The following is a 25,117-nucleotide window of genomic DNA, read 5'->3' as shown; positions in this document are numbered from 1 at the left end:
ACGTTATTTTGATACTTAAACAATCTACAACATTTGCTGAAACTATACTTATACATCAATTTGTATAATTTACCACCATGATTTTTTGATGAATTTTTTAAAACTGCCCCTTCTCTTCATGCATTACCGGTGACGCACGCTCGCGACCTCATTATTAAAAGGCAAGATGAGAAGACGTGCTAATAGAAATCAATACTTGTTATTTAGATATTACGTAACAAAACGTGTATAATTTTAACGACTAAATCTATCAATTTTACATTTTTGCTCCAAAATCGACTACGGCCTCTTAAATATGTTTTGAATAGGTATTATGGTAGTTTCTTATTTGGCTGGCAACATTACGTAGATGATTAAATAAAAAAAAATGACAATGACGTTAGAAGTTGTTGACACTACTTGATTCATTTTTGCTGAAATTTTTAATACAATATAGCAGCAATCATAAACCTTACTGCATACAAATTAAAGTTGAAAGTTGAGTTATCAGCTACTATCGATCATAACGTAACTAGCGCTTATCATATAATATCGTAATGTAAATCGGTCAATTTTTGCATTACCAGCAATTTATTTGCATTATTTCCATATGAACTCAAATAAAATGATATTTTTGAGATAATTTGTGAATTAACAAGTTGTTTTGTGAGCAAAATGGATTCGATAAAGCTTGAGATGGGGTCTGAAGCTGAAGAGCTGCAGGCGTGTCGTATATGTCTGGCCACTGATGTTAGACTATTCGGAATATATGATAACAGATTGGATGAGATATTTATCGATATTATGGGTTCTACGGTAAGTATTTTACCCCACTCAACTATAGCCCAGTATTACACTGATGGTTAACAGGTTCAAGACGTAATTTAAGTTAAATTACCAGTGTTTTTCGTTTTGTATGAGTTCTTTTTTACATTTATACAAATATGATGCCATAGAATAACTGCATTCAAATAATGAGCTCACCAAATTGAATGTAATGTCTAAATTAACATATTACCAGTAACTATACGTTACTGCCTGCAACATAAATATGTGACGCACGGAATTGCATAAATACCATGTAAGCAATAATAGTCTATAAATAACTAATTTATTTATTTATTTACATACACACCATCAATTACAGGAAATCCTAATTCGACAGTATGGAAATTGACACAAAAATAGGTACAATACATTAGCTTACAGATTACAGTAGCACAATACGTAAAGCGTAGCCCTTGTGAATTCGTCCAGAGAGAATAAATCTAACTCGATCGCTACTCGATTAATGTTTAGATTTACTTGCTCTCTTTATACTTGACTACCGATCATATAACACATCTACGGAATGTTTGGTTTTACTTGAAACTCCACGGACTCTCCGATACCAACTTATCTGATGAAGATATTTGTTGATTTTGTATAGATAAAGTATTGCAAATTGACACTAAATGTGAAACATTTGTGCGAGAATAGGAGACAGGGCGAATAAAGTAATAAGTTAAAATCTAATCAGAGTAGGTATCTTTACTGGCCAGACGTAATACGTAATATATTAAATTCAGTATTCCACAAGGAATTATTCTTGTACCCACCCTTTTCACAATATGCATGATCAATGTACTAAATTTAAAAATATTTCAATAAAATTATATGTTACATAGACAATATGTTATACTTTTTAGTGCTGACACCCTTTCCATATTCTGTGATTGTGATGTTTTGGTAAAATAGACTTATTTCGTCGAGTGGCGACCATGGGGGGAAGAGCGTCCTCAAAGTAGACCCCAGATGCGTTGGGACGACGACATCAAGAAGACTGCGGGGAAACAAATGAACTATCTTAGCTTTAAATTATATTAATTATTTTGATTTTCGCTAAAATTGTAAGTACCTATCTGTTAGCATTTTGTGCCCTATCAGGGTGTCATGTACCAACTACCTGTAACTAACATCTTTTGTAATGCACATGACATGTAATGTTGAATAAATATAAATATAAATAAATATAAATAAACAGTGGCTCCAAGTCACACAGAACCGCGACGAATGGCGCAAAATGAAGGAGGCCTACACCCAAAGGGTAGAAAAAGGGGAGAGAGAGAGAGAGACTTATTTTAATAGCAGCTCTTGGAGCTGGTGCATGTACATTGCGCCACTTGTATTTATTTTGCTCTTTTAAAGTTCAAAAATGTGTATCCAGTCTATTTTTGAAAGAGTTCACTGACGGTGCACTAACAACAGTTTATTTCTTTCTTACTGTTCAAATGTAAAGTTCAATTTAATTATGGATATAATATTGTCTTCGGTTACCGCGATAGTTACTCATGAAATAAAACTATGAAAACGGATTATATCGCGTATATTGAATTTGTTGCCAGTTTGTTGCCGGTCCCATATTGGGATACCCTCCTACAATTTAGGAGGGAATTAAATCTTCTCGGGTCCGTGGTGTAGGGTTGGAGCCGGCATAGTTTTTATCGCGTATATATATATATATCTTTACTTGGAAAATAATTATAGTGTATAACTAGCCTTATGAACCGATTTTGCATGTACAACCAGCCTTAAAGTTTGTAGTCTATGATTGTTCATTATTTTAGTATGTGGGTATTTTTGCACTTTGTAATTTTTCCTCAGTCACCCGTTGACCACGAACGCTGTAAAGAGTTCGAAACGTCGGGATGTATTATAAATTCAATATACGCGATATAATCCGTTTTCATAGTTTTATTTTAATTATGGATATTTGATGTTCAGTCGAAAGCAAAAATATCGATCCAGATATCGGCACAAAAATATGTGATCGTGACTTTATTGTCTAAGGTGTAAGAGCGTACATATATTTATGAAACTTTGGGAATGTATATATATTTATGCCCTTGACTGTTCAGCTATCGGTATGGGACGGGCTCCCGCAGCATCTGTGCAGCTCCTGCGGCATGCTGCTGCTAAAGAGCGGCGAGCTGCGCCGCCGCTGCCGTCGCGCCGAGCTACTGCTCCGACAGTACACGCACACGGTCAGTATTCTTACTGTCTCTATTATCTTAGCGTTTTTCTGGTTTTCTGCTCTTTCTCCACAACTTCGTTGAGTCTTTGGAATACTCAATACAGTTACAAAGGTTGTGTGGGAGAGATGGCTTTTGAGCGCCTGTTGTTACCTAATGTAATGTGTGTCCTTTTTCTGTATTCTTTTCCATTATGTGGTGCACAATAAAGAATATCATTTATCATTTATTTATTGTATTGTCATGTACATAATAGGTGTTACATAATATAAAGTCAGATCATGACACCCTGTAAGGGCACACAATAGTAATATTATTCTACGCTATTCTAGGCTAATTACATTTACTTATTAGTAATCAATTTAAATTTAAATTAAAATAAAATAAAATATACTGATTTAAACTTTCACGATTTTTACTCATTAGTAAGTGTAAGCGAAACCAAATATCGAAAGTTGAAAAATCGAATATTGTGAGTGTTGTGTGTCGACCCGGTAGCATCCCTAGTGCGCAAAACGTTCAAGTTAATAAACAAGACCAAGTGCGGGTAGTTCGAAAAACTCGCGCGCCTAGAAGATGTTGATGTCAACTTTAGCCAGTCTTCTCCGAGACCACGGGGACAACGCCGTCCTCGAAACGTCGGAGGTACATTTTAAAACTATTTTACGCGATTAAGTCCCGTGGAGATAAATAATAATAAAAATAAAATATATTATTATTATTACAGTTAGTTTTATGACTGGTAATTATGATGAAATTCTGTTAGGTTGTCACATAATCTGCTTCTTTCTGTCCCATCCTCTTCTTCAAAAATTTTCAAACACTTCTCACAAGCTGTTTCACTCTGGAACTCTTTACCTCTAGTCTTACATTAGACTAGAAATATTTACCCTCCCATAGATAATGGACCAGCCAAAATGTTATGAAACAGCCAATTTTTTTTCGCGATTTCGCGGTTGGTCCCATAGTGGTCCCATAGTAAAAGTTGCTCAGTATAATCCCAAAATCTCCCTGGTATTTTTATGTATGTCTATTTTAATTTTCTTATTTGTGTATCTTTATTTACTGTAATTGTGTGTATAAAAATTGGCTTCATAACGTTTTATGTAACACCTACTCTTGACTAAATGATTTGTTTCCGCTACCTAAAGGTTGTCTGATGATCGCTCTTCAGCGATAAGACCGCCTGTTGTCTACCTCTATCCTTAATCAATTGTTTTCTGTAAGCTGTATCCTTTACTGAGGTGTGCCAATAGTATTCTATCTATCTATCTATGGTGAATCAGCCCTTGTCACTCGCCACGGCTATTCAAAACCTGATTTTAAGGCATTTAAATTCACCAAACTCGCATTGGCAACAAGCATAGTCGCCTAGCGATTAGAGCGTGCGACTTTCAATCCGCTGGTGGCGGGTTTAAACCCTGGCTTGTACCAATAAGTTTTTCGGAACTTAGATGTAGATGTAGTGTAGGAACGCCCGGCCGGAGGCAGGCGGGCTGTCGATCACGTGTCGCGTTCATTCAGCCCAGTTCCCAGAAGTTGGAGCTGCAGGTTACTGTCCCGGCGGCATTCCCACACTATTCTCCTCAAATCTTCTTGTTTTCCTGCAGAACAGAAGGACATCTTTAAGTTCGACATCCTTTAGTTCATTCTCTTTCAGCGTGTCTCTACCGAATATATTATAACTGATTCCGCATACATAATACACTATGCTAGTAAGTGAAAGCTAGTCTCCTTACCACAATGTGGACAGGAGGCGTCTCTGCTAGTTTCCATTATCTTAAGGTGTCTGTTGAGAGTGTTATGACCTGTAATGATACCTGTCAATAGTCTTAGAATGCTCTTACCTAGTTTCAAAAGATACCTGGTCCTCCTGTGATCTATACCTTTAATCTTCATCTTCGACAGTCTGCATCCAGCGTCTTCTTCCCATCCAGCCTTTTCGGAACTTATGTATGATATATCATTTTATATTTTACCAGTCTCTTTTCGGTTAAGGAAGACATCGTAAGGAAACCAGACTAATTCCAATAAAATCTAGTTTCGTCTTTGGGTTGGGAGGTCAGATGGCAGCCGATTTCGTAAAAACTACGACCCCAGGATTTTAAGTATATGATCTTAACAAATAACTATTGTTTCAGATCACAACAGATTTCATCCGAACCATAGACAGAGTAGCCAACAAGCTTTCCCTCCATCTCTCCATCACCAAAATTAACTCCGACACAGACACTAAACCCGACACTAGCATTGACACTGAACTCGACACAGAAACGAAACTCGACATAGACTTGAAACTCGACGATGATAAACAAGACAGTGATGAAAATGACTCACAATCGGTGTCAGTTTTTTGCGAACCCGAAATATTTGTAAGCGATGTTAAATATTCACAAGTTATAGCCGCAGACATAGCAAACCGTATGACGTTACGGAAAAGAGTTAAAACTGAAAAGAAGAGTAAAAAAAAAGTGAAAGTGAAAGTGAAGGAAGCACCTGGAAAACAGAAAAAGGGTTTCAAATGGTTTTTCAGTACGGAGGAGGATTATGTGAAATTTGAAAATAAATACAACATTAGAGTGGTGAAGTTGAATGAGGAGGAACAGAGACGGGAGATGGAGGCGAGAAGAGAGTCGGAGAACTATAGGCACGCGCATGTGCGGTGCGAGAAGTGCTGTAAAGGGTTCTTGTCGTTGATCACGTTTGAGAACCACAACAAAATCCATGACCCGGTGAGTGTGACTCTTAATTACATCTTTTAACGCATTCACTGCCTTGGGCCGAGGCCTAGGAACAAACTTTTTTTTATCCTATCTGGCTTTTACTGCCTGCAATTTTGCACAGAGTAAATTTGCCAATGTCGGTTTTTGACTTTCACACGTGACACACAACACAACTTACTACTACTACCACAACAAACTTATATGACGATGAACGCATATATGCGTTTCTGGCAGTGAATGCATTAAGGCCATTTGGTGCACACGACGCGATTTGCCCACTTCGTGCCGCCCGTTACGCCCGCCTTTACGAAGTATTATTTGCGAGGTCTATAACTCACAGAGCCTGCTGTAATATATATGTTGGGTTATTAACCTTTTTAGGGTTCCGTACCCAAAGGGTAAAAACGGGACCCTATTACTAAGACTCCGCTGTCTGTCTGTCTGTCTGTCTGTCACCAGGCTGTATTTTATGAACCGTGATAGCTAGACAGTTGAAATTTTCACAGATGATGTATTTCTGTTGCCGCTATAACAACAAATACTAAAAACAGAATAAAATAAATATTTAAGTGGGGCTCCCATACAACAAACGTGATTTTTTTGCCATTTTTTTGCGCAATGGTACGGAACCCTACGTGCGCGAGCCCGACTCGCACTTGGCCGGTTTTTTTGTTTAGCTGACTTCGAAAGGAGGCTTTCAATTGGCTGTAATGTTTTTAATAGTAGAGGATCCCATACCAAGGCCAACCTTCATTGATCTGCCTACCGGATTAAAAATGAAAATGGGCAAGTCTAGGTATTTTTAATAAAAAAATGATATATTAAATATATTTGACCCGTTATTAATATATTTAATATGTCTATGTCTCACGGAAGTTTTGTTATTAAAATTGTTTTTTAAATTAAGTATGAAAAAATCATAAAATATAAGATTGGTAAAGGTTGGACGTGTGTCTAGACCATAATGTTTGTTACCTCGCAACTCAGTCATTTCTCAATCGATTTGGAAAGTTATCTGATATATTTTTGGATTACAAACAGTTGGGTTATTTTACGGTGCCTGTGCCCTGCCATCTTTCTGCAGAGATCTTTCTCTGTGTCTCTTATTTTATATATTTATATTATTATATTTATATTATATTATTATATTATATATTTATATTATTAGTACTTAATATTATTATGTCACGTCACTCACGTCGTCCACAACGTGTCCCGTCCCGCACACTCCGCTGGCTCCACAGAAATTCAGCGCCGTTGACCACGCTAGCGCTAGTCGTGCCAGCTGCATTGCTGAGTGGAGACCATTTCGGCTTCACATCTCCATTTCTACTGTTTTGTTTATCTTTGTCTTGTATTTGCTATATATGTGTTGTATTGATGTGTTGTCTGAATAAATGATTTCTATTCTATTTTATTCTATTCTTATCAGAAAGTGTCTAAACAAGTCCTTTATCACACGAAATATATTTCAGAGTACAGGCGCAAACGAGTGCCCGCTATGTTTCTCGCGTTACAAGTTCCCGACACACCTGCGCCAGCACGTGGTGGAGAGCCACGCGCATAAATATGTGTGCAAGGTGTGCGACCAGGTCATACGGCGGCGGTGAGTACTATAGATATAGCTGTAGGGTAGTGTAGGAAACAGTGGCTCAGCTCGAACAGTGGCTCAGTCGCCCCAATATTGCCTGTATCATGTTGGAATTAGGTTGAGTGAGCCACTGTACCCGGCTATTATTTCCGAGCCACTGTTTCCTACCCTACCATACTATAGCCACAGAATAAATAATAGTACTACCGTACAGAAAGGAAACTTGCTACAAGACCGAAGTTTGACAGCGTTTCAGGGACGAATCATGCTGCCCCTTTCTAAGGTAGATTAGATTTAGATTAGATTAATGTATTTCTTAATGCCTCAAGGGCCTATTTTAGATTTAAGCTATAGCTTGACCACAACCGCTGTGCCGCTCCTTAGGTATGCGAGCGGCGAGACGGGGGGGCAGAGCAGCCACTGCGCTCTGTCATTCCGCGGCGGAATGACAGAGCGCACTGCCCCCCGTCTCGCCGCTCGCATACCTAAGGAGCGGCACAGCGGTTGTGGTCAAGCTATAGTTATTAATTTCGTTTACGTAGTACCACCGTATATATCTTGTATGTAAATAAATTTGTAATTTCACATTTCTTATCGGAAATTACATGATATTTAACAATGTCACAATGTATCTAAATAACATGAAATCACAAAAATATCGTCAAATTGTAAAAAATAATAATTCAGTAAAATAAAAATAAAATTGAAAGTCAAATACAGTGAGATAAAATGTCAGAGAATAATGATAGTAATACTAAATAGCAATAATAATGATAGTAATACCATCCCCCATGATGAGAATCTCGTGAAAGCCGAGAAGGACAAGTCCAGTAAGTACCTAGACTTGGCTCACGAGATAACCGCCATGTGGGATGTTGATTCGACGATCATTGTCCCGATAGTCGTTTCAGCGAACGGTCTCATAGCGAAGAGTCTCGACCAACACCTTGAGAGACTCTCGCTAGGTGGTTGGTTCTTTTCGTGCTGCTGATAAACGATCTACCTGTCGAAGTGCATCACTGCACGTTGCTAATGTTCGCTGATGATGTGAAATTGATTAAACCGATCCAAAGTCAAAGGGATTGCGAGGAGCTGCAACGGGACATAGAGGCGGTCCATCGTTGGAGTGTTGAAAATGAACTATATTTCAATGCAAGTAAATGCGAAATGATGTCCTTCACCAGGTCCCATACACCTCAAGCATATAATTACAATATTGGCGGCACCGACATATCGCGCTCGGAACAGGTACGCGATTTAGGAGTTCTCTTTGACTCAAATATAACGTTTCGCGAACATGTCCAGGCCGTGGTCAAGACTGCATACAAAAGACTAGGTTTCGTTCTGCGCAATTCCGCGCCCCTGACTGTGGAAGCCACACGCGTGTTGTATGCGGCACTCGTGCGCAGCATTCTCGAAACGAATGCAGTGGTGTGGAGTCCGCATGAGAGTAAATATATACTTATGCTAGAGCAAGTCCAAAAGTCGTATCTTAGGGCTATATACAAAAAAATACACACTTATTATCCGTATATGTACCCTACTCTGTTTCTGCAGGGACATCTAGGGTACGACTCGCTCCAGTTGCGGAGGTTGCTCTCTTTGGCGAAATTCACGATCGGTGTTATTAGAAACACAATAGATAGCGTAGCCCTTGTCGAGGCCTTCATGCGATTATTTGTGCCTAACCAGTACATTCGCGCGCGGCGTCACCCGCTGCTGGCGGAGAGCACCGCGCGCACGCGGGCGCACGCGCAGGCGCCGGTCGCGCGCGCGCACGCTCTGCTCAACTCCGTGCTCGAGGCACACCCGGAGTGTGATTTGTTTGTGAGTGCAATCGGACGACTGATGATTGAGTGTAAGAGAGTGATAGAGCGAGAGATGCCTGTAAGTAGTATTATATAAGTATAATTAATATTGTTATGAAAATACTTTTGTACCCAATGTATAAGTATTACTGTCTCCCAATTTGTGCCGCTGTGGCTCTAGCTGTTAAGGTACAATTGTCAACTTAAATAATAATAAACAATAAAGAATAAACAATCAAGGGTAAGATGCAGAAGGCGCTGATCTTGGACACGGCGCGGATAGTCCGCCGGTTCCTCTCTGCGGCCCTGACCACCGGCAGCTTGGGCCCTGCCCCGCTGCCGGCGGCACCCTAGGTTAGGTTTTTTATAATGTGTTTATATATTTTTGTAATGTTTTGTAAGTGTTTTATATTTTACTTTTATACTCATATTGTAAAAAGCCTAGCCTAAGACTGAAAATAAATATAGGAAGTAATACTAAACACAATGTCAAAAAGTTATCTCTTCAGAGTATAATTAAGCGGTCAAAATGTATATATTGCTAGGGCACCCTAGTTAATATAATGTCAGACAGAATTAATGATATTATTGCAAAATAAATTTCTAATTAACAACTAAAACAATAAGAAATAAAAAACAATATGGCACTTTCGGCAATTCAGATAATTATTATATTACTAGCTTTTGCCCGCGACTTCGTCTGCGTGGACTTAGTAACCGCAGCTAGAGTAAAATAGCGCCTGGATAAAATGTTATAGCAATCATGCAATTTGAGCACAAGTATGCTTAATAGCTTATGTAGACAAATTATCAGGCACTTCATTAATTACTAGCTTTTGCCCGCGACTTCGTCTACGTGGACTTAGTAACCGCAGCTAGAGTAAAATAGCGCCTGGATAAAATGTTATAGCAATCATGCAATTTGAGCACAAGTATGCTTAATAGCTTATGTAGACAAATTATCAGGCACTTCATTAATTACTAGCTTTTGCCCGAGACTTCGTCTACGTGGAGTTAGTAACAGCAGCTAAAGTAAGTATAGCGCCTGGAAAAAATTTATATATATATACATAATATGCTCAAATTGAATAGCAATTATTCAATTTGAGCATATTATGCACACAAATTAGCAGACACTTGATTAATTATCTCAATTCCACCCCGCTTTTTACTTTCTTAAGGGATGATTTTCCGGATAAAAAGTATCCTATGTCCTTCTCAGGGACTCAACCTATCTCTATGCCAAATTTTATCTAAATCAATTCAGCTGTTTAAGCGTGAAGAGGGAACACACAGACAGACAGACAGACAGACTTTCGCATTTATAATATTAGTATGGATTTCAATTCCACCCCGCTTTTGACCCTCTTAAGGGATGATTTTCAGGATAAAAACTATCCTATGCCCTTCTCCGGGACTCAATCTATCTCTATGCCAAATTTCAACTAAATCGGTTCAGCGGTTTAATAGTGAAGAGGTAACACACAGACAGACAGACTTTCGCATTTATAATCCATACTAATATTATAAATGCGAAAGTCTGACTTTCTGTCTGTGTGTTCCCTCTTCGCGCTTAAACCGCTGAATCGATTAAGATGAAATTTGGCACAGAAATAGGTTGAGTCCCTGAGAAGGACATAGGATAGTTTTTATCCCGAAAATCATCCCTTAAGAAAGTAAAAAGCGGGGTGGAATTGAGATAATTAATGAAGTGCCTGCTAATTTGTGTGCATAATATGTTCAAATTGAATTTGCTATGAGAATTTTTCCAGGCGCTGTACTTACTTTAGCTGTTGTTACTAAGTCCACGCAGACGAAGTCGCGGGCAAAAGCTAGTATTAGTATGGATTTATCATAATTCCCGGCGTTGTCGGTAATTTGTTACCATCAGTTGATTCGTCTACTCGTTTGCCTCCTACATTAAAAAAAAACACAACTCATGTTCGTCCAACTAGGGAACAAATCAAATTATTTTATGAAATATTTTTTTAAAGTGTTCTTAAATAGTCACACCACTATTATATAAATTATAACTGAAATAGATAACATACACTAAAGAAAAACACCACAAGAATACCATACACCAGAGAATTTGGGACGGGTACCGCCGTGGCCGGGTGGTCTAGTGGTCAGGAGTCAGGACGTTAGCCGAGTAAGCTGGAGACGCGGGTTCGATTCCCGCCTCGGCCACCGGTGGACTTGGTCACTTTTTCCCATGTCCATGTCCGTACATTTCTTTATTTAAACTTTATTGCACAAAAGAACAAGTTAATGTACAAAAGGCGAACTTAATGCCATGAGGCATTCTCTACCAGTCAACCTTAAGGCAAAGCAGAAAAGATTGTAGGCGGTGCATTTGAAAACCAAAAGAAAACGTTATATCTAACAACATATACAATAAACATTCAAAGATTTATTTGTTCAACATAGGTAAGTTAAAAGATAGATATAACTCCGTAATAGATGGATACAGTCTAAGGAAAAAACGTGCCTCGAAAATCAAGAAAATTTGATTCTCGTTCAGAGGGCGCTACTAGTTTTGGCCTACAGTCGTATAGATGGCGTTGACGGTTTCGTTTGTTATTTAACAATTTTAACGCATATCAGTGAAAGAACATGGGTCAAAATCATAGAAATAATTAATGCAAATAAAAAAAATCATTTATCTATATTTAAATACATTCTATCGTATTTTTTTTAATCTTCATTTTTAGTTTCAAAGTGTGTCGACAGATGGCAGTGAATTTACTGGGGTTACAAAATTTACTATGACAGTACCACTCTAGTATAAGTTACTCTATGGTAAGTTACAAGATGTTAAATACATATTTCAGTATCACTATGTCGTGCCTATTGGCATACAAATTCAATAAAAATACACGCTAATCATAATATCACAGAAAAACAATAATAGTCATAACGGGGTTATGTCATGCAGTAAATCTTAATTAGGTAATTCAGTCAAAAATTCTATAATAGAGTAATATGCTTTCTCGGTAAGAAAAGCTTTTAGGTTTTTTTAAAAACATTATCCTTGTCTTTACATGCAAATATATTCGCCAATAACGACGCATGTCATGTAATTATTGCAATTAATTATTACCTGTATCACATAATTCTTTAATACATATGGCATTAATACATGAATATAGATTAATAATATATATGCTCATATAAACATATAATACTTATGTTTAGATATTATTCGACTTGTCAGACAGATACTTAATTTTTCTTTGAACTGCCAGCAAAGAAATCAGGCACAGATTTTTTTAAAGCAGTATTTTTGTTAGAGTTGTTAGGTTCTTTCCTAATGTTAGAGGGAAGACCATTCCAGAGGTGGGCCACCTGAATGGCGAATGAATCGGACATAAAACCCGTTCGATGAAGAGGGATAGAAAGAGAGAGATTACCGGTAGAGCGAAGCTATTTATGGTATGTAAAAGTGACGTCTTTTTTCCAATTTTAGGAGCGCCGCCATGTTGCACTCTGCGTTCCACGCGGGCAGGACGTTCGAGTGCAAATACTGCGGACGGACCTTTAAGTAAGTCCACTAAATAATTATGTTACAGTATATCGGGTGAATTTATCAGGGGATCGTTTAAGGTAGCACCTATAGTTGAGAAAGTAAAGGAAAGTCGATTGCGCTGGTATGGCCATATCCTTAGACGTGATGATGACCATTCTGTTAAAAAGGCCCTAAATATACCCAACCAATCCCGAGGAAGAGGAAGACCACCCAACACCTGGTGGTCAGACATGCAGAAAGAGATCCGGAAAGAGAACCTGAGTACGCTGACAAGCCAGAACAGAGCACTCTGGCGCAGACATACAAGGAGGCCCGACCCCAGATAAACTGGGAAGAGGGACAGGCAAAGAAGAGTATATCGGGTGTCCCTAAAACCAACGCCAAGACTTAATAGATCGATTAAATACCGATAATTATCTCAAAAACTATGATATTTTCATTAAATTTTCTTATAGACAATCAGCTATTCTATGAGCCCTTTTAGTCCTGGCGTTGGTTTTAGGGGCACCCTGCATGTGTTGTTTTTTTTTTGTAATTTAAGTGCCAAACGTAATGCCATGGTTTGGGAACTTGCATATTCGAGCGAGAGCGATAGAGACGCAGATAACGATTTTGTAGTTTGGAAAAATTGGAGGAACGTGTATCTTGTTATAATCGTTAATAATACAAATTAATACTTCCTATCGAAGAAATATTGCCTATGCAGGACTTAATTTAATTTAGACTTTTAGTAATAAAAACCGGCCAAGTGCGAGTCGGACTCGCCCACCGAGGGTTCCATACTTTTTAGTATTTGTTGTTATAGCGGCAACAGAAATACATCCTCTGTGAAAATTTCAACTATCACGGTTCATAAGATACAGCCTGGTGACAGACAGTCGGACAGACGGACATACGGACAGACGGACTGACGGACAGCGGTGTCTTAGTGATAGGGTCCCGTTTTTACCCTTTGGGTACGGAACCCTTTAAACTAGTTAAAAACACTATGTGCAGGAAATCTTCAACCCGTTACACGCACATGCGCATTCAGCATCCCGGCGAGAACGCCTCCGGGGGCGCTTGTGACGTCTGCGGAGAAACCTTCACCGGAGCCCTAGGGCTGCAGCAGCACAAGACGAGGAAACACAACAAGGTAACCTCTGTCGGCTATGGACGACAATTCGATTGGATTTACGGTTGTATCCAAAATATGTGACATTTTCAAGTAAATGGTACCATAATTTAAAACTAATACGGGACTTAATCGCGTACAAACTTACGTTTATTTATGGCCTGACGTTTCGAACGTGACGTTACGTTCGTGGCGTGGACTGGCAAGGAATTGTATCAACATCTTCTTGCCGCGCGGCACGTCACGTTCGAAACGTCAGGCCATAAATAAACGCAAGTTTGTACGCGATTAAGTCCCGTATTAGTTTTAAATTATGAGTGAAAAATCGTGTTAGTTTAAATCAGTATAAATGGTACCACATTGTCGCAATCTTGCTAGAGTTAGATTTTTTCCGGCCAAGTGCGAGTCGGACTCGCGCACGAAGTGTTCCGTACCATTACGGAAAAAAACAGCAAAAAATCACGTTTGTTGTATGGGAGCCCCATTTAAATATTTATATTATTCTGTTTTTAGTATTTGTTGTTATAGCGGCAACAGAAATACATCATCTGTGAAAATTTCAACTGTCTAGCTATCACGGTTCATGAGATACAGCCTGATGACAGACAGACAAAAATATACAACAAAATTCCTAATGACATTAAATTTACAGAAAGCGATTCAATATTTAATAAAAAACTTAAATGTCTACTCCTTGACCAAGCATGTTACTCTATTGATGATTTTATGAAAGAGATTATTTAAAATATTATTGTATTGACAACTGTTGCACGATGATTATTTAAGAAATTGAAAACTTTGGCCAGTGTATTTTATCAATCATATTTAATTGTATATAAGCGTCGTATTTCAAATGTACCTGTGTGACCTGTAAAATATTTTTTACCAATAAATAAACTAAACTGAACTGAACTGAGACGGACAGCGGAGTCTTAGGGTCAGAGTAATAGGGTCCCGTTTTAACGGAACCCTAAAAAAAGACGGTCAACCAAAAAAATATATATATAAAAAGAAAATTGTGACGTTTGTATAAATTTATATACAAAACAGATACAATTAGTATACATAATTTAATAGTATACATAAATGTGAGAAGTTTGAGAAATTAATGATAATGATTATCTTTTTTTTTTTTTTATACCACGTCGGTGGCAATCAAGCATACGGCCCGCCTGATGGTAAGCAGTTACCGTAGCCTATGAACGCCTGCAACACCGGAGATATTACACGCGCGTTGCCGACCCTTTAAAAACCTGTACACTCCTTTATCTACTCCTATCATTGTCACAAACCAAATATAATGTGCTGCTGTGTGTTCTGACGTAGATTTCGAAAAAGAAATTGCATCTGTTGCTATATAATTTTATAAAAACCTTACGTAAATTTTCTTATTTAATATTTTTTTAAATTGTTATACCATTTTTTTCTTCCATTGCCCGACTATCGATATCGATAAAAAAAAAATTCTAACACTAGCAAGATTGCGACAGTCTTTTGTTTTGTCGCGAAAATTCCGGAATTCATATATTTTGTTACGCAGCCCGCAGTGCCGGAGTTGAAATGCAGTGTCTGCCTGGTCCAGTTCGCGAGTTTAGACGCCGTGGCCAGACACACAGACACCACGCCCGACAACACTTGCGATCCTAGTCTCAAGTTAGTGTACTATTATTTATTTATTTTAAACTCAAGGGGATGGTGGAGGACAGTTTCTCGTGTGTCGATAGATGGCAATTAATTTACTGTGACTACAAAATTTACTATGACAGTAACCCTCTATCCTATATACTCTCTTTGGTAGTACTATTACTTAATTTGTGATATTGGAATCTAGAAGTGTAATTTTATTATTGTATTTTATTTATTATAATCTATATCAATCTATAACAAAGCTCCACAAAACTGTAATTAGTTTGACTATATCAATCTCTTTTTACACTAAGTTCTATAATTATTAAGTAGGTCACAAACGAAATTAATAACTAGCTTAAATCTAAAATAGGCCCTTGAGGCATTGTACTAAGGATGCTGGCGACATTTCCTCGTTGTATCGCAATGCCGATACGTTGTGCGAGGAAGCCGCCAGCTCTTCGGTCACCAGTTACGTCAACCAGACGCTTCGCGATTTCTGCAAACAACTTGTGCGCGCTGGGACCCCATGGACCTAGAGTTTCAACCCCTAATGGAACGAAATGATACTCTCTACCGAGGCTCTTAGCTAGTTATTAATTTCGTTTACGTAGTACCACTGTATATATCTTGTATGTAAATAAATGTTAGTAGGTCACATATAACACAATTTGGAGTTACTTAATCTAATAGTTACATGAAAATTATCCAGGGCGTGCTCCGCGTGCGGGGAGACGTTTCCCGACGAGTCGCGGCTCTCCGCGCACTGCTCCGCCCACGCCGACACGCGCTATAAGTGTGATGATGTGAGTACTATAATAATATTAAGCTTAGAATAAATTTAAAAGTGGAAAAATGCACAGAAATAAATATACCATAGAAGACGCAAATGCATATACTTCGCGTGTCCGAACCCCGACCAAGCGTCGTGGTTGACCGTCGCTCTTTACAGTCCACGCCGCCGGTTGTTGCAGCCGGATGTCCGTAAAAACTTAAAAAATGCTTCGTTTCGTGATAATTAACTGCAACAGCCCAAAAATTGCGAGCACCCAAAGGCAAGAACATATTTCCTATCACAGATAAGTAATTTTAAAATTATATCATGCGTAAATTTTGTATGAAAAAACGGCACGCTTGGTTTCAATACAAATCGTGTATATTTAAGTGGGGCCTCCCATACAACAAACGTGATTTTTTTGCCGTTTTTTGCGTAATGGTACTGAACCCTTCGTGCGCGAGTCCGACTCGCACTTGGCCGGTTTTTGTGTATTGACGTAATGTTTAAAACATTTTTTACGGTTCCGTACCTCAAAAGGAAAAAACGGAACCCTTATAATCATAATCATTTATTTGCCCATAAAAAGGGTTTTACATAGATATAGGATCACTCGTGCGTCTGTCTGTCTGTCTGTCCGTCTGTCACAGCCTATTTTCTCCGAAACTACTGGACTAATTAAGTTGAAATTTGGTATACATATGTAAGTTTGTGACCCAAAGACGAACATGTAACGTAAACAAATGAATTTTAAACATGGGGGCCACTTTTGGGGGGTAAATGTGAAAATTAAAAAATAAAATTTTTCAAACTATATCGTGTTACATATCAAATGAAAGAGCTCATTGTGAGAATCTCAAATATATTTTTTTTCATAATTTTAGGATAAACAATTTAGAAGTTGTTCAAGAAAATAGGCAAAAAATGACCATTCCCCCCTTTATCTCCGAAACTACTGGGTCTAAAATTTTGAAAAAAAAAATACACAAAATAGATCTTTACCTATAGATTACAGGAAAACCTATTAGAAAAGTAAGTCGGGCTTAATTACTTTGTTTTTAATCCGACCCCTACGGGTTTTTTAAAGACATTTCACTCACGTTTCACATAAAAAATACATTGTTTAAATTGTGTAATGTACGGAACCCTTGGAACGCGAGTCCTACTCGCACTTGGCCAGTTTTTTTATTTTTATAATATTGTTACAGTGTAACCAACCATTTGCAACGAAGTCGTCACTCAGCACGCACATCGATCGCGTACACTTAAAGATCAAACCACGGTACAAGCTTATCTACAAATACAGTGCGGCCCGACGTGCTCATCTAGACGAATATATGTGCGAAACTTGCGGGAAGGGGTATACGGTGAGTGTTTAGACTCAGTCTCAAGAGGATTATTGATTTAAAAAGTAACATACATTTTGTTCAGGCATAATAAAACATGTCTATCGGCTACATAATTCAAATGACGCGGGAAAACGCCGCCCTTGCGCCGATCGCGCGACAGTCACGCCACTCTCCGGTGCTCCGCCCGTGGCTAAAAAGGGAAACCAGTCGCAAGAGAAAACAAAATACGGGCGGCACGTTTTTGCTGTCGCGCTGTAATAAAAACGGTTTTATTGTGAAAATGCTATACATTTGACCTGTGACGGTTCTGTGTTTGTGTAAAAGGTGTTAACGAACTCGGAACATTAAATTTAAGAACCAACGAGAGCGGGGGCTCTGCCCCATGCCCCATTGAAGCCGGCTTCGAGGCGGTTAGCAACAGGTAATTACCGTGTTATTTGTTTATGTAGTTGATGATGTGTACTTGCCTGAACATGGGGTTTATGATAGTATAGTTATTAACAAATTTTATTTGGACCGTCACAAAACTGACACCTAAATTTTATACGATCATCATCATTCGCTTGCTCTTGTCCCATTCACTTGGGGTCGGCGCAGCATGTCTTTTCCTTCCATACCTCTCTGTCACCCGTCATCTCATCATTCACTTACGTTCGTTTCATATCATCTTTCACACAGTCCATCCACCTTTTCCTCGGTTTTCCTCTCCTCGTACCTCCGTCGACATTTACCTAAATTTTATACGATATGATAGGTTTTTTATTTATTTGTCTTCCAGATGCTGTAATTAATGAGATTGTAAACAAAAAATAAAACGAAGTTTTAAATAATAGATACAATATTTTTCTAATACCCTTCTCATATTTGGGACCTAAATATTAACGGGTTTGATTAAATGATTACAAGTTGATAACTAATTCTTCAGTTATTTTACTTACTGTAGATTGCTCCAGTGTGTATCACCATTAAATATGTTGTTTTGTATAGAGCTTCGCGAATCTGAAAACACACCAGCTGCGTCACACAGGGGAGCGTCCCTTCCCCTGCCCGCTTTGCCCTAAGAGCTTCCTCACCGCCGCACAAGCCAAGGTAACAGTTTATAACATTATTTGTACAGTACATATGGTGCTAATTCACCGCCCTAATGCGGTAACTAGCACTATACGTGCGTATGTCGAAAATTTAATGGGCCATATGTACTGGAAAACTTTGTACAATACACGTGCGAAAAGGTCGGCTTCGGCTTCGGGCCTCAATTGGTACTCGTTCGTAAATTCTTGTTTACCGACCTTAATACACAATGTACTAATAGTTATCGAAATAATTAAACACGCAAAAGGTATAAGATTTATTTAATTAACCGGTTTCATCGTAGGGCCACAAGGAACGAGTGCACGCAGGGATAAAAAAGTACCAGTGCGCGCAGTGCCCTAAGACTTTCCTAGACAAGAGCTCCGTCTACAAACACAAAGTGGTGAGTGACGTCATCCGGCCTGCGAGCGGGACAACATGCACGTGTATAGCTGTCCCGCTCTATAAAGAAGTACCAGTGCGCGCAGTGCCCTAAGACTTTCCTAGACATGAGCTCCGTCTACAAACACAAAGTGGTGAGTGACGTCATCCGGCCTGCGAGCGGGACAACATGCACGTGTATAGCTGTCCCGCTCTATAAAGAAGTACCAGTGCGCGCAGTGCCCCAAGACTTTTCTAGACTAGAGCTCCGTCTACAAACACAAAGTGGTGAGTGACGTCATCCGGCCTGCGAGCGGGACAACATGCACGTGTATAGCTGTCCCCCTCTATAAAGAAGTACCAGTGCGCGCAGTGCCCCAAGACTTTTCTAGACAAGAGCTCCGTCTACAAACACAAAGTGGTGAGTGAGGTCATCCGGCCTGCGAGCGGGACAGCGTGCACGTGTATAGCAGTCCTGCTCTATAGAGAAGTACCAGTGCGCGCAGTGACCTTCCTAGATATATATGTATAGAGCTCCGTCTATAAACACAAAGTGGTGAGTGACGTCATCCGGCCTGCGAGCGGGACAACATGCACGTGTATAGCTGTCCCGCTCTATAAAGAAGCCAATATAAAAAAGCCGACGCTACAAACCTGACGACTGATTTTCACAGCCATTCCTTAATAAATTCTTGTTTTGTCTAGGTACACACTGGTGAGAAACCCTACGGGTGCCAAATCTGCAACAAAACCTTCACCCAATCCGGTTCCTTGTCTACACACATCAAGTACGTACACATGAAGGTGAAGCCGCCGCCACGGCGCCGGCGCGGGCTCGTTGCCAGCGGAGTGTAATAGTAAAACCAGGGTGCGTAGCCGACATACCAATCGTTTACGCTCCGTAGTTACGAGTATTACTGATCAAACATGACCGCCATGACGTTTTGCCTCCTCCTTTTTGGTACGGACGGCTAAGGAATGGAATGCGCTCCCGCCATCTGTATTCCCTGATCAATATGACCTCGGTCTCTTTAAAACAAGAGTGAATAGGCTGTTACTGAACCGGTGAGCTCCATCTTAGGCCCTGTCTTCACTTTCCATCAGGTGTGACTAGGGCCAATCGCCGATCAGTTTATAATAAAAATAAAAATAAAAATAAAAATTACCGCCATGATTAGGACTTTTCACGCGGTTTTCAACCGTATAAATTTTTTACTAAAAGTTAATAACATCTTACTGTTTTTCTTAATTAGGTAATATTAAAAACATAAATTAATGCCATGTTGTGGAGGCGCGGCCAACGATAATCGGAAGCAAGTCAAAATTTATAATCTGTAGAAGCCTTAAAATGTATGTTGCAAATAAGTGGTACGTACCTCTTCGTAATCAGGTATATACCGTGTGTAAATCTAATACGGGCAATAAATTAAACCTGATATAGAATTTATCCGTCTAATCATTAATTAAGAAGTTTTTTTAAGTTACACTTAATTATGACCCCATAATTATTATTTTTTATTTTACCTAACAGCAAACATTAAGAAACATAAGATGACATGACATTACGAGATACGAGCTTTTTATAGTAACTGCCAACAAGCGTAGACAGTTACTTTAAAAAGCTCGTATCCCGTAACTGGTGTGGTGGATATTGCGGGGACAATTATTTTGTATGGGTAAAATTTTCATTGTATTTCTGAGCAAAATCTATCTCAATATATTTCTTAGGTCCTATGCTAACCACCGTTTAAATGTTCGCCCGTATTAAATTAACACACTGTATATAAACAAAAATCAAACGATGTATGATAATAAGTACAATCGCCATCAGATATATCGGAGCGGCCAAGGTGTCCATAATATCTGAACACGCACTCTAACGCCTTGACAATAGAGGCGCTCCGATATATCTGATGGCGACTGTACTTAAATATAAATAATTGATGTTAGCAAGCTAGTGTGATTGTATTGTGCAATTAAATTGTAAATATTATTTATTAATAGTATTCTGAGTTTTATTTCATTTTCATACCTTTGTCTAGTTTGTCTCTCTCGTCTGACGAGTCAAAACTTTGCCTTTGAATTATTATATTACAACATCTACAACCTGTCTGGCGTAGTAGGTATAGTTAACGCTATCTCTACTGAGCTCGTTCACTTACCTGTACTAACAATGGCATTCTGTTAAACAAGCCATTATTTCTTTTATGTGAGCGCGTGGCCTTTGTGCCTGCGCGCGTGGCCAATTGTGTGTGAGCCTCAGGCACAAAGGCCACGCGCTCACATAAAAGAAATAATGGCTTTTGTTTAACAGAATGCCATTGTTAGTACAGGTAAGTGAACGAGCTCAGTAGAGATAGCGTTAACTATAGCCCCTGCTATGAAGCCGATGGTCCCGGGTTCCTATCCTGGTAACGCCATTTATTCGTGTGAAGAACACGGATATTTGTTCCTGAGTCATGTGTGTTTCTATGTATTTAAGTATTTATAAATATAAAGATTTTGCGAGTAACCTCTTATCACCTCGTACTAAAGAATATTACTTTGGGCACATGATGATGACATACAAAAGTAATAGCACTTCACAAGCAGCACTGGCACGTGTCCCGGCACCTCAATATCACCAGACACAATAAACATATTAGGTATTATAAAATACACTAACACCGTCAACAGACTCCACTAAAACAAGTACGTAATTAATTAGCCTCATGCATGAAGTTTATATTTGAACGAAATATGTTTTATTCGGATGTTTGTTACCGTTATATCATGTTACAAATGCATTTCCGTTTTTAAATTACCATTTAATTACTTAAAATTATAAATAAAAAGTACAATAATTTGCCCGCGAAACGCTCGAAACGCCACGTGACGTCACGCGTTCGACAGATTAGTGTCATTAGTAGCAAACGTCAGTTGGGCCGCCCGACGTGTGACGTCATCACGCTCTGTCGAATTCGCGCCAAAAATTATGAGCGTTTAACCGCTCAAAAATTTTCAACATTTTAAATATTTTTTAATAAAATAATGTTAAGGTTTACAAAAATATTTTTATCATTTCCGGTGTTCCAACGATATAAATTATGAATCCAAAAATAAAAATAAATTCATGCATGGAGCTAATTGTTAAAATTGTTATCCTATATAATAACTGGTTGCACTGTAGAGGTTATGCTAAAACACCTACAACATTATTCCCATGGACCTCCATTGTATTATTATTTTGTTCGGGTGCATTATAGAGGCTGCGGCATTCTTTGACTTTGACGTACCCAGCGTTATATAATTGTCCGTCGTGGTTCGTCGTTAAAGGCCGTCTGTGTAATAGACAATAGCGCCGATGCACAGGCGAGCCCTGTCACAATAGGGTTTTGCGAAGTGAAACGCTGTTTATTGCCGCGTTTTGAAGAAATGCCATGAGTTCCGGCAGGGTTCTTAAAAGTAATTTATCATCGTTAGCTAGATGGCCTGGCCTTTCTTTTTGTAAAAAGTTTTATTGGTTTGTTGTATGGAAATGGTGCACAATGTTTTATATTGCTCCCGAGCTTGCCAGACAGTTCGAGCAAACGGCCCCTTTATTTGTGTGCCAAATGTGGATATTCCGGAATTTATCTGTATCCTATATATTGGTTGCCTGGAATACAATGTTGCGATTTGCGATGTAATCCTTCGTTATATGCTGACCGCGTGTGTACAATTCTGTATACCGTAGGTGCCTTGGTAAGGAAGAACAATTTATTAATTAGTGGTAAGCAATGGTGCTAAGTTGTGTCAGTAAATAACGACTAGCAAAATAGACGTCGCTCCAAGATTAGTTGAAACTAGCCCTATATCTAGCTATGAGATCTGCCTTCTTTACCTAGTATATTATAGTCGTGCTATGTAACTTAATGCTAACAAAACACACATTCACACACACACAGACACACCCGCCCACGCACAAACGCTTACATTTGAAATATAATTATACATAATATTGTCTTCGGTTACCGCGATAGTTACTCATGAAATAAAACTATGAAAACGGATTATATCGCGTATATTAAATTTATAATACATCCCGACGTTTCGAACCCTTTACAGCGTTCGTGGTCAACGGGTGACTGAGGAAAAATTACAAAGTGCAAAAATACCCACCCTAAATTGTAGGAGGGTATCCCATATTGGGATACCCTCCTACAATTTAGGAGGGAATTAAATCTTCTCGGGTCCGTGGTGTAGGGTTGGAGCCGGCGTAGTTTTTTTCGCGTATAAATATATATCTTTACTTGAAAATAATTGTAGTGTGTAACTAGCCTTATGAACCGTTTTTGCATGTACAACCAGCCTTAAAGTTTGTAGTCTATGATTGTTCATTATTTTAGTATGTGGGTATTTTTGCACTTTGTAATTTTTCCTCAGTCACCCGTTGACCACGAACGCTGTAAAGGGTTCGAAACGTCGGGATGTATTATAAATTCAATATACGCGATATAATCCGTTTTCATAGTTTTATTTCATATAATTATACACTTACGATCAAATTGAATATTGTTATAAAGTATTATAGATCTTTGATTGGACCTAATCACACAATTGGGACCGATCTCAAATTGTGTATTAGGTAAGTTAAGTACAGTTTGTTGGTTTTTAAGGGTTCCGTACCTCAAAAGGAAAAAACGGAACCCTTATAGGATCACTCGTGCGTCTGTCTGTCTGTCCGTCTGACACAGACAATTTTCTCCGAAACTACTGGACCAATTAAGTTGAAATTTAGTATACATATGTATGTTTGTAACCCAAAGACGAACATGTAACGTAAACAAATGAATTTTAAACATGGGGGCCACTTTTGGGGGGTAAATGTGAAAATTAAAAAATAAAGTTTTTTAAACTATATCGTGTTACATATCAAATGAAAGAGCTCATTGTGAGAATCTCAAATATATATTTTTTCATAATTTTAGGATAAACAATTTAGAAGTTGTTCAAGAAAATAGGCAAAAAATTACCATTCCCCCCCTTTATCTCCGAAACTACTGGGTCTAAAATTTTGAAAAAAATACACAAAACAGATCTTTACCTATAGATTACAGGAAAACCTATTAGAAATGTGCAGTCAAGCGTGAGTCAGGCTTAATTACTAAGTTTTTGATCCGACCCCTACGCGTTATTTAAAGGCATTTCACTCACGTTTCACATAAAAAATACATGGTTCAAATTGTGTAATGTACGGAACCCTTGGAATGCGAGTCCGACTCGCACTTGGCCGGTTTTTTTTAACCTATTTCGTAGTGGCATAGCGGGGTCTTCAGAAGTTAAGACGCAAGTTTAATGTTTGATTAGGCTAAATGGGAGATTGTAGCCTTTTATGTTTTGTGAATTGGTTTAACTGATTAAACCAAAACCAAATAAACTATTTTGTATTTTAGATGAAATTAGGTATCTAGCTGAAATAGACTTTCTACATTATTACAATGTAGTAGCGAAAGGAGCTAATACTGGCTCGTAAGTGGAAGGGCTAGATCTGTTCATAGATTAGGGCTAACAAATAGATGTCACTGTCACCACAAGATTAGATGAAACCAGGTTAGATACCTGTATGACTGAACTGAACAATGCGATCCGATAGGTGCGGGCCTGCTAGCATGTAGCCTTAATGCACTTGGGATGTTAATGCTAGGGTTAAACGTAACAGAGGTATTTGGAAAGCTCTCACCAAATTGGTCGTGATGGGTATAGGCCGAGCCAGCAACAGGCACCGCGTCTCGGCGTTGGGCCGTGGGCGCCGTCAAGCTGGGCGAGGGCCACAAGCAGTTGACTTGTCACTACATGATGGACGTAAATATTGGTTGACCGCGTTGCACTATTATAAACCAGTTTATGAACGCCGTTACGAGCAGCTAAAGTTATAGAACTAGAGGGGCGTTACGAAGGCACGGTTTGCCCAGGCTGCCCTTAGATGCTACTTGTGCACTGGTGCACTTATTATATACACATTTAGGAAATGCCTTTACGTATAAACATACTGCACACTCGTTACGATTGGCGTGAATCGCGAAAGAAGAAGCACTCCCCTATCTCGCACGCACCGATGATACACTCACTTGTAAAGGTACCTATCCATTTAAATACACTGCACACACGTTTAGTTTGATATTAGTTATACATAGTTAAC

The 25,117-nt window shown here is 38.8% G+C and overlaps 1 protein-coding gene across 1 annotated transcript; it reads left to right on the top strand.

Moving 5' to 3' along the window:
• Nucleotides 1–550: 550 nt before the first annotated feature.
• On the top strand, nucleotides 551–20,811 carry LOC134753172 (zinc finger protein ZFP2-like). The gene is made up of 12 exons (XM_063688968.1): nucleotides 551–795; nucleotides 2,877–3,002; nucleotides 5,132–5,722; nucleotides 7,189–7,319; nucleotides 12,582–12,656; nucleotides 13,638–13,776; nucleotides 15,296–15,408; nucleotides 16,094–16,187; nucleotides 17,365–17,523; nucleotides 18,493–18,594; nucleotides 18,881–18,979; nucleotides 19,663–20,811. The coding sequence occupies exons 1-12, from the start codon at nucleotides 655–657 to the stop codon at nucleotides 19,810–19,812; spliced, it is 1,920 nt and encodes a 639-aa protein (XP_063545038.1). The 5' UTR covers nucleotides 551–654; the 3' UTR covers nucleotides 19,813–20,811.
• Nucleotides 20,812–25,117: the final 4,306 nt, after the last annotated feature.

This window comes from Cydia strobilella, chromosome 26, assembly GCF_947568885.1.
Source record: "Cydia strobilella chromosome 26, ilCydStro3.1, whole genome shotgun sequence".
Classification (NCBI taxonomy): domain Eukaryota; kingdom Metazoa; phylum Arthropoda; class Insecta; order Lepidoptera; family Tortricidae; genus Cydia; species Cydia strobilella.
The sequence above is the reverse complement of the archived record's forward strand: the minus strand, read 5'-3'. Positions and strand labels throughout refer to the sequence as shown.

Coding starts and splice junctions, on each gene's coding strand:
- LOC134753172 (XM_063688968.1), top strand. CDS start 655: ATGGATTCGATAAAGCTTGAGATGGGGTCTGAAGCTGAAGAGCTGCAG. Junction 3,003..5,131: donor TCCGACAGTACACGCACACG/GTCAGTATTCTT, acceptor CTATTGTTTCAG/ATCACAACAGATTTCATCCG. Junction 7,320..12,581: donor GACCAGGTCATACGGCGGCG/GTGAGTACTATA, acceptor TTCCAATTTTAG/GAGCGCCGCCATGTTGCACT.